General features: G+C 33.9%; 1 protein-coding gene across 5 annotated transcripts; it reads left to right on the top strand.

Annotated features, from left to right (window-relative positions):
* The first annotated feature begins 884 nt into the window (after positions 1-884).
* LOC107600288 (NEDD8-activating enzyme E1 catalytic subunit-like) lies at positions 885-10,609 on the top strand. Of its 5 annotated transcripts, XR_001610747.1 has the most exons (19): positions 2,737-2,865; positions 2,998-3,036; positions 3,890-4,010; positions 4,961-5,041; positions 5,199-5,281; positions 5,369-5,449; positions 5,901-5,944; positions 6,131-6,195; positions 6,640-6,795; positions 6,869-6,971; positions 7,082-7,195; positions 8,012-8,065; positions 8,182-8,218; positions 8,309-8,390; positions 8,461-8,561; positions 9,315-9,378; positions 9,510-9,564; positions 9,676-10,357; positions 10,523-10,609. XR_001610747.1 is itself a non-coding variant. In XM_016292141.1 (18 exons), the coding sequence occupies exons 1-18, from the start codon at positions 996-998 to the stop codon at positions 9,762-9,764; spliced, it is 1,389 nt and encodes a 462-aa protein (XP_016147627.1). In that variant the 5' UTR covers positions 885-995; the 3' UTR covers positions 9,765-10,397. The 5 variants fall into 5 exon arrangements, 4 of the variants coding, with proteins under 4 accessions (XP_016147627.1, XP_016147630.1, XP_016147626.1 ...); XM_016292141.1 differs by lacking the exons at positions 2,737-2,865; positions 2,998-3,036; positions 3,890-4,010; positions 10,523-10,609 and adding exons at positions 885-1,015; positions 1,148-1,186; positions 2,040-2,160 and having other exon boundaries at positions 9,676-10,397; XM_016292140.1 differs by lacking the exon at positions 10,523-10,609 and having other exon boundaries at positions 9,676-10,397.
* Positions 10,610-10,860: the final 251 nt, after the last annotated feature.

Here is a 10,860-nt window from a genome sequence, read left to right as displayed (position 1 = left end):
AATGCAGCTTCCAAAAGACAAAAAATAGGCAAATAATATTTTCTATATTTAATCACCGGTGTGATTATAACGTTCAGTGCGTCCTATCATCAGCTGCTAAATTCAAGTCTGCGTTCGCTGGCTGCCTGAGCTAAATACAGACGCGTTTTTGCAGCACTGCGCATTAACCAATCACACGCGATGCTGTTGAGCTTATGAATGCAATGACCAATCAGAGGTGTTCAGATGAGTCATCGCTAAATGCCGTGTTTTCTTCACTCGCTCGCTGACTGAATACCTCTTTCTGGTGAATTCTCTCGTCAGAAACAACAAAGTGCAGACGTGTGTACGAATTTGTAAGTAAGATACTCACTTCACAGTGTAAACAGCTTCTATGATTTTAATGGTAGTTTTTGAGAGTGCTTGAACTAGACTGTCTGTGAAAATGTTCTTTGATAATGTAAATGTTCTTTGCTCTCTTTCTGTACAATGAAAGTGTTATGATTAGTAGCCTCACTTGCAATGTTTTTATTCACATTAACTTTCAATGTTAAATTCACATTAAATATAAACTCAGTCGCATTAAAATATGTTATGACATGACATCCTTATCTGTTAATTAAGTAAACAGACAGGTTTTTATGCTTAGTTAATAGATTACATTATTAGGTTACTTTGACCATCGCCCACTATAGATCAACATAATCTATAAAGTGAGAATCAAGATATTTCATGATATAGTTAATGCGTTTGGGGATGTTTCGAATAAAAAACAATAAATAAAAAAACATGTTGTGGCTGCTGTGTGTCACATGACGCCCATGACTACTAATTTCACGAACTGGCTCATTTTGTGCTGTCATTTTGTTTATTAAAATGTGTTTTTTTGACTGGATTATGAAGAATTCCAGACTATTTTCAGGACTTTTATTTTGAAAACAACATTGTGCGTCAGGTGGATTACAGCTCTGCCTTGTCATAAGGTTGCACGTTTCATTTCGAATGTTTATGACAATATGGCGGAAGGAGAGGAGCCGTAAGTGAAATTTTATACAAGACTGCACATAAATCCCTCGTAACAGTGCTTTAGTTCAATCAACAGGACGCAAGAACGTTAACTTGCGGATAGCAGAGCATGAATGAACCTTCTTTTACTCTCTCTTTTTAGGGAGAAGAAAAGAAGGAGAATAGAGGAGCTGAATGAGAAGTTAGTGAAATGAAAGATAAGAATTTAGATGTGGCAGCCAGCAGGTTTGCTTTGGGAGGTGTTGATTCTTAGAATGAGCTTCATCCGTACTGCAGATATTGTTCAGACAATATTTTAAACAGCTCTCCGCATATAGGCCCACTGTACATAAAATACAACGTAATCTATCTGAAAGCGCGGTGAAAGCTTGCGAAACCTCCAAACACTGCTGTTTGCACACATGCCTTAATGTTCTTTCATAACATTTAATATAAAACACTTTCTTATTATTAATTATGAAATTTTCCTAAATTCAGTGCCATTCAAGCCATACCTTAATTATTATTGTACATACAAACATATTGTATATTATGTTCTATGTGTCCCTGGACAACAAAACCAGTCATAATCATTAATTAATCATTAATACATCATCTGAAAGCTGGATAAATAAGCTTTCCATTGATGTATGGTTTGTTAGGACAATATTTGGCCGAGATACAACTATTTGAAAATCTGGAATCTGAGGGTGCAAAAAATAAATAAAATCTAAATATTGAGAAAATTGCCTTTAAAGTTGTCCAAATTAAGTCCATGCCAATGCATATTACTAATCAAAAATTAAGTTTTGCTATATATATTGTAGGAAATTTACAAAATATCTTCATGGAACATGATCTTTACTTAATATCCTCATGATTTTTGGCATAAAAGAAAAATCAATAATTTTGACCCATACAATGTATTGTTGGCTATTGCTACAAATATACCCGTGCTACTTATGACTGGTTTTGTGGTCCAGGGTCACACATGGGAATGTGTTTTGTAATTACTAAATAAGCTTGAGTAGTGAGTGTGCTGTATTTCTCTACAGTATGGTTGTGGATGGAGGGAGTGGGGATCACACAGACTGGCAGGGAAGATGGGACCATGTCAAAAAGTTCTTGGAGAGAGTTGGACCCTTCACTCATCCGGATTTTGAACCCAGCACTGAGGTATGACATACATCTCAATGAACTCTGTTATACTAAATATAATAATATAATTCAATGTAATGTATATTCCACACCCCATTTAAAAATGTTTACGTTAATCTATGGCTACGTTTAGGGAGATAATCAGTCAGTCACAAAGTTCAGCTTTGGAGGCATTTTATCAGAACAATTCATTTTATTTTTTCAATTCATTTTGCTTTGTGTAGATTACTTAATGGCTGGTAAAAAAAAAAACAAGACAGGCTGCTAATTTATTTATTGTGCATTTATTGTGCTCTACTTCTTACCAAATTAAATAAATAAAAATAAATAAAAGTTGTACAGCAAGAGCTTTTTTCTTATAAATATCCATGCCTTATAGGACAGAGTGTTTTGACTGAGGTTATCATGGGGTTATTACATTATTGTAACTAATGCGTTTGGGGATGTTTCGAATAAAAAACAATAAATAAAAAAACATGTTGTGGCTGCTGTGTGTCACATGACGCCCATGACTACTAATTTCACGAACTGGCTCATTTTGTGCTGTCATTTTGTTTATTAAAATGTGTTTTTTTGACTGGATTATGAAGAATTCCAGACTATTTTCAGGACTTTTATTTTGAAAACAACATTGTGCGTCAGGTGGATTACAGCTCTGCCTTGTCATAAGGTTGCACGTTTCATTTCGAATGTTTATGACAATATGGCGGAAGGAGAGGAGCCGTAAGTGAAATTTTATACAAGACTGCACATAAATCCCTCGTAACAGTGCTTTAGTTCAATCAACAGGACGCAAGAACGTTAACTTGCGGATAGCAGAGCATGAATGAACCTTCTTTTACTCTCTCTTTTTAGGGAGAAGAAAAGAAGGAGAATAGAGGAGCTGAATGAGAAGTTAGTGAAATGAAAGATAAGAATTTAGATGTGGCAGCCAGCAGGTTTGCTTTGGGAGGTGTTGATTCTTAGAATGAGCTTCATCCGTACTGCAGATATTGTTCAGACAATATTTTAAACAGCTCTCCGCATATAGGCCCACTGTACATAAAATACAACGTAATCTATCTGAAAGCGCGGTGAAAGCTTGCGAAACCTCCAAACACTGCTGTTTGCACACATGCCTTAATGTTCTTTCATAACATTTAATATAAAACACTTTCTTATTATTAATTATGAAATTTTCCTAAATTCAGTGCCATTCAAGCCATACCTTAATTATTATTGTACATACAAACATATTGTATATTATGTTCTATGTGTCCCTGGACAACAAAACCAGTCATAATCATTAATTAATCATTAATACATCATCTGAAAGCTGGATAAATAAGCTTTCCATTGATGTATGGTTTGTTAGGACAATATTTGGCCGAGATACAACTATTTGAAAATCTGGAATCTGAGGGTGCAAAAAATAAATAAAATCTAAATATTGAGAAAATTGCCTTTAAAGTTGTCCAAATTAAGTCCATGCCAATGCATATTACTAATCAAAAATTAAGTTTTGCTATATATATTGTAGGAAATTTACAAAATATCTTCATGGAACATGATCTTTACTTAATATCCTCATGATTTTTGACATAAAAGAAAAATCAATAATTTTGACCCATACAATGTATTGTTGGCTATTGCTACAAATATACCCGTGCTACTTATGACTGGTTTTGTGGTCCAGGGTCACACATGGGAATGTGTTTTGTAATTACTAAATAAGCTTGAGTAGTGAGTGTGCTGTATTTCTCTACAGTATGGTTGTGGATGGAGGGAGTGGGGATCACACAGACTGGCAGGGAAGATGGGACCATGTCAAAAAGTTCTTGGAGAGAGTTGGACCCTTCACTCATCCGGATTTTGAACCCAGCACTGAGGTATGACATACATCTCAATGAACTCTGTTATACTAAATATAATAATATAATTCAATGTAATGTATATTCCACACCCCATTTAAAAATGTTTACGTTAATCTATGGCTACGTTTAGGGAGATAATCAGTCAATCACAAAGTTCAGCTTTGGAGGCATTTTATCAGAACAATTCATTTTATTTTTTCAATTCATTTTGCTTTGTGTAGATTACTTAATGGCTGGTAAAAAAAAAAAACAAGACAGGCTGCTAATTTATTTATTGTGCATTTATTGTGCTCTACTTCTTACCAAATTAAATAAATAAAAATAAATAAAAGTTGTACAGCAAGAGCTTTTTTCTTATAAATATCCATGCCTTATAGGACAGAGTGTTTTGACTGAGGTTATCATGGGGTTATTACATTATTGTAACAGATAAAGATTCATGCTGAAAATGATTATGTCCATAGGGTAATTTTTCTTCTGTTTACCTCTTTTTTATTTATTTATTTAATTAAAAAAAAAAAAAATTTATAAGCTATATGCAGAATATTTGATTCAGGTTCTGTTCTGTGACTGTAATAAAGCAGTTTCTCAATCAGGGTGCCTTAAGATGACAAGATGAATGACAAATCAAGCATTAAAATACAACAAAACATCTAAAAATCAAGATATTTCTCATTTTAATGTATCCCCTCAACAACAGGATGTATGAAGAAGATTTACAGACCTGGAAAAATAATGTAAATAAAATTATAAAAAAAGAGAGAGAATATATAATATATATATATATATATTATTCAGAATCAGAGTTCAAACAGCTGATAAAAACATCACAATAATCCACCATTGTAATAAAGGATGATAGTTTTTGAGCTATTTTAGCTTCATGAGATCAGTCGGTTTGTTGTAAAACCTGAATGTTACTCTACTCTCTTCTCTTTTCATAAACTGTGCACATATTCTTCTAGTCTCTCCAGTTTTTACTGGACACATGCAAAATTCTGGTTATTGGAGCTGGTGGACTTGGTTGTGAGCTGCTCAAAGATCTGGTACAGTTTTTGTTGTGCTGTATTTTTATTTTAGACAGATTCTTGTTTGTTCAATGCATAATGACAGCTGCAATACTCTATACCTTGAAATTACAAAGAGGCTAATTGCTGTGTTTTGTCCTATCATGCTCATACATGGTGCAATTTTATCACGCAGGCCTTGTCAGGTTTTCGGCACATTCATGTGGTGGACATGGACACCATTGATGTTTCTAACCTCAACAGACAGTTCCTCTTCAGGTTAGTCGTAGTCAGCTGATAGCTGTCTTTTTGAGCCTTTTCTTGTTCTTTTTTATTAATGTAAACTGATCGCTGTTGTATCTACAGACCAAAGGATGTGGGCCGACCAAAGGCAGAGGTTGCAGCAGACTTTGTAAATGGCAGGGTCCCAGGCTGCAATGTTGTCCCGTATCCTTCAAAGTGTATTAAATGTAGCCTGGATGTTCAAATTCTAAAACATTTTTTTAATCATTCCCTCAGGACATTTTCATTTTTGGGCATGTTGAAATGCTGCTATATGTTTCTATTTGATACAGTACCGTTCAAAAGTTTGGGGTCAGTAAGATTTCCACAAAAATATTAAGTAGCACAACGGTTTTCAACATTTATCATAATAAGAATTTTTTCTTCAGCACAAAAATCAGCATATTAGAATGATTTCTTAAGGATCATGTGATGCTGAAGTCTTGAGTAATGGCAGCTGAAAACCAGCTCTGCCATCAAAGGAATAAATCACATTTAATATAGGCAAATGTAAAACAGTTCTTTTAAACTGTTTTTACTATATTTTGCTAAGAAGAGTGTATAAGTAATATATATGTGTGTCAAATATTTGTGTTTACCTTAATAAACGATGCAGACATTTTAAGAAAATCCAGGACTTGGATGAGACATTTTACAGGCGTAAATACCCTATAAACCTTTTTCTTTTGTCTAAAATGTCAATATTATATGTGACAGTTTTGTCCTGCATTGTGAGACTGTTGTTTCATATATATTATGACACTTTTTGAGGGCAGTTTTTGCTTGGAAAAACTTTTTACATTTTTTTTAATTATTATTATTATTATTTTTGTTGTTACTGTCTAGAATTTCACATAGTAGTCTGTGGCCTGGACTCTGTTGTTGCCAGAAGATGGATGAATGGGATGCTGGTATGTGTTTATTGTCTTGAACATATAACAATCTGTCCGTATAAATGCATAGACCTAAAGTCCTCTCTGTCATTTAAATAAAGTGTTTCTATTCTGTGAGAAGTGCTTATATTATAGTTTATGCATTTAGTTTTATATTTTCACATAGCTATATATTTTATAGCTAATATATATTCACATAGCTAGAAATATGAGGTAATGTGCTTGTTAATGTTTACTAATGTAGTTATTAAACATTACCTAATGATTACCAGATCATTATTTAATGTAAATTGAAATGCTTACAAATGCCATTAAATTTTCAATTCATATGATCATGCACTTCTTGAAACTTTTCTATTTGAATATATATTAACTAACGATCTGTTAAACATTATATAATGTTTCTTAATGATTTATTAATGAAAGTTATTATAAAGTATTTCCTTGTTTTGTCTTTCTCAGTTATCTCTGCTGATTTATGAAGATGGTGTCCTAGATCTCAGTTCCATTATTCCATTAATAGATGGAGGCACAGAGGGCTTCAAGGGCAATGCCCGAGTCATTCTTCCAGGCATGACAGCTTGCATCGATTGCACCCTCGAACTCTACCCTCCACAGGTGCACACTGGGATTTTGTGTTAAGTTAAATTTCAAAAGCCTTTTGTCATACTCATTTTTGTCCCCTACACAGATAAACTTCCCGATGTGCACTATAGCCTCAATGCCACGGTTACCAGAACATTGCGTTGAATACGTCCGCATGCTTCTTTGGCCCAAAGAAAAGCCTTTTGGAGGTACTTGAATTGACAGGATCTGCATTGAGTCTCAAACAACCATTGGATATTTGGTCATGTTGCTGCTAGGTAGTCTGCTATTATTTCACATTTGAATGTGTTTTCCTCAGACGGTGTAGGCCTAGATGGAGATGACCCAACGCACATCCAGTGGGTGTACCAGAAATCTCTGGAAAGAGCAGCAGAGTTCAGCATCACTGGGGTGACTTACAGACTCACCCAGGGTGAGTGAGAAGGGCCTGTTAGCAATTTTGTAAAATCCTCTCATTTGTAAACAGTTTTGATGGAGACAATGTCCAGAGATACTCTAATGTACAAAATTACAATACTTTTATTTAGCAAGGATACATTAAAATCTATCATGGTTTTCACACACATATCAGGCAGTCCAACTGTTTTCAACATTGATAATCATAAGAAATGTTTCAAATAAGCAGTAGAATGATTTCTGAAGGATTCTGTGACAATGAAGACTGGAGTGATGGCTGCTGAAAATTCACCATCAGGGCTGTATTACACTTTAAAATATATAAAAATAGAAAAAAGTTATTTTAAATTGTAGTAGTATATCACACTATTACAGTTTTTACTGTATTTTGAGCAAATAAATGCAGCCTTGGTGAGACTTTTTTTCTTTTTAAACATAAAAAAAAATAAAAAGGTACCCTAAACTGTAGTGTATAAACCTTGAAACTGAAAATTTTAGGTCCTAGGTTCACTTATTGGGAACCCGAACCATATTGAGAGACCTGAATGTCAGAGGAACTTCTAGGTCCTTCATTCCGGGGGTCTTTTGACTCTTGACAGTTAGCAACCACCCAGAACAATGTGATACAACAAAATAAAAACACTCAAATGCCCTGGCAACCACCCACAATGCACTAGCATCATGGTGCATAAATTTGCATAGGCAAGCACTGTTGTAATTTCTTTTAGAAAATATCAAAATCAAGTTTATACTTATAATGGTACATATTGCAGTTTGTAAGTTATCGTTCAGAAGCTCCTATAGTTGATGTTCTACCTCACCTGTGTTTCAGGGGTCGTGAAGAGAATAATTCCTGCTGTGGCTTCTACAAATGCTGTTATTGCTGGTATGCTGACATTGCAAGTGTTCTCTGGTTTAATGGTGCTTGATTTTCTTTTGATATTTTTCAATAAGTTGAGCTGCAACTGGAAATAGAGCTTCTTCCTTTCTTTCACATTTCAGCTGCTTGCGCCACCGAGGTTTTTAAAATTGCCACGAGGTAAGGTATAACGACTTATTTTCCAGGAGAGAGCATTGAATTCATCGTTCATTCACATGTCTGATTTATTCTTTTACTTCTGCTGAACAGCGCCTATGTTCCCTTGAACAACTACCTGGTGTTCAATGATGTGGATGGGCTGTACACGTACACCTTTGAGGCTGAGAGAAAGGTTAATGATTTGAACTTGATTTAAAGGACATAACTAAAAGATGACATTAATGCTGAATGTCTCTGTGTAGGAGAATTGTTCTGCCTGCAGTCAGGTGCCACAGGACCTACAGTTCCCACCTTCAGCTAAACTACAGGAGATTCTGGACTACTTGACTGAGAATGCCTCTCTGTGAGTCACCGTGTTCATTCATGGTCATCTATGGTTTTCTTTTAACATATTTGTTTTGTTTTATTTATGTATTTAATTTACCATAAATGTTACCATAAAAAAACAAACATCAACAAAATATATACATAAACAAGATATATACATGCATGCCCATACACACATACTGTATAAATATATACATATATTCTTAGAATATTTATCATATAAAATAGTTAAAGAAAATGAAGTAAAGGCAACTAAAGTGAAAATTTGTTACAATTTTTAGAGTAGAAGCACTGTTGATTATCTAAGCATATGGCTTACAAATAAAGAGTCAAGATTACAAATACAGTACTTACCAGCTTATCTTCTTTACCTATTCAGATTCTTGAAATGTATTCCTAACAAACTAAATTGATACATACATTTAATACAGCTTTTTTTGTTTATTATCATCCTAAATTATGACTATATTAATTAAATGGTTAGATACACTTGCCATTAAATTATAATTTTACTGTATTAGACGAACGCATATCAACGAAATGCCAATACCAAAATGAATGCATAATATCTTCTCCTGTTCTAAACAAAGCCTACTGAAAGAATCTGATTCATCATTTTATAATATTCCTTTTAGTTAAATAAATATTGAACATGACAATGTTAAATATGATGAAATGCAAAAAATGTGTTCTCCTCATGCGTTATCTGACATCTTTTCTGAAGCTGTTTCCTCCTGTTTGTAATAACACTGAATCCTTTGTCTACTAGCCAAATGAAGTCTCCTGCCATCACGACAACTTTGGATGGAAAAAACAAAACTCTGTATTTACAGGTTAGAACATTTCTAACATGTACCAGACTTGTCATATTTAGTTCACTTAGATCAGGATTTTCTGAACATGCATTTTATGCTTTAGCGGTTTATTTTTTAAAACATTTGAATCTGTTTGGTTTTATTTTCAGACCGTAGCATCTATTGAAGAGAGAACGCGACCAAATCTAAACAAAACGCTGAAAGGTGATTGAAAGTCTATTGTGATATCATGTAGTATATGTAACTATTTAATAAGTGTATTTCGAAAATATATTGATGTTGTTTAATGTCTTAAATGCTTGCTTGTGCTTGCAGAGCTTGGACTAGTCGATGGACAGGAACTGGCAGTGGCTGATGTCACCACTCCTCAGACGGTGCTCTTCAAGCTCAACTTCATCTCATAGGACAAATGCTTCGTCCTTATAGACAGTTACAAGTGGTTAATGCAGTCATCATCAAAATGAAGCAGCCTTGGAAATGTAGTTTATAAACTCAACATATCAGCAGAGACATCACATGCTCGGCTGGAATCGCTGCAGTTTGTATTTAGATTTTATGGTCAACTCTGTCCATCAAAGACACTTACCAGAGACATTTGTTTCGTTGTCTTGCACTGCTGTAGTCGTAGGAGACATTTTGGTGGATTTCTTTATCTATTTATTTTGCTGTTGTGCATTCACAGTATCTTGTTCAGTGTCTTGTAGAAAAAAAGATTCATGTTTTGAATTCAATTTGGAAACCATATTTTAAACAAGTATTGAAGTCCTAGTCCAGTAATGCTTTCCTATACATTTACTTTTACTCAATTTGTGAATAAATATATTTGATTAAATATTTAAAGAGACTGAAGGTATTAAACTATTATAAATTCTCTAGAATTAAAATAGACTTTTTGTAAGCAAACGCAGAATGTTGCATTATCAATGTAATGTTAAGAAAGATATTAGGTATACTGTACTGTTTTATTTGTTTTATGTGGCATTGTTATGTAATACAGGTTTGTAGAAATACAGTGGAGACACTTATTCGCAAGGTCAGACTGGCCTTAGTGACTAAGTTTTTTCAGCCACAGCACCACATACTACAATTGATCAAACTGCGTATGTTGTTTGACAAGCTACAAACTGAAATTAATTAATTAAGCTACAGTGAAATTATACAGGTTTGTAGAAATACAGTGGAGACACTTATTCGCAAGGTCAGATTGGCCTTAGTGACTAAGTTTTTTCAGCCACAGCACCACATACTACAATTGATCAAACTGCGTATGTTGTTTGACAAGCTACAAACTGAAATTAATTAATTAATTAAGCTACAGTGAAATTATTTGTTTGATAAAGTTGATTGCTATACTTAGTGTCCTATTACATTTTTAAAATGATTGTACAACAGTGCAATAACTTCAGTTCATATTTAAGTAAAATATCAATTTAGATTCATATTAATTTCAGTAAAATATCTTCTTAATGCAAGAATTTCGATTCATATTCACTTCATTTT

The sequence above is a fragment of the Sinocyclocheilus grahami genome, unplaced genomic scaffold, assembly GCF_001515645.1.
Source record: "Sinocyclocheilus grahami isolate Dianchi unplaced genomic scaffold, SAMN03320097.WGS_v1.1 scaffold281.1, whole genome shotgun sequence".
Taxonomy (NCBI): Eukaryota; Metazoa; Chordata; class Actinopteri; order Cypriniformes; family Cyprinidae; genus Sinocyclocheilus; species Sinocyclocheilus grahami.
This window is presented reverse-complemented; position numbering and strand designations above follow the sequence as displayed.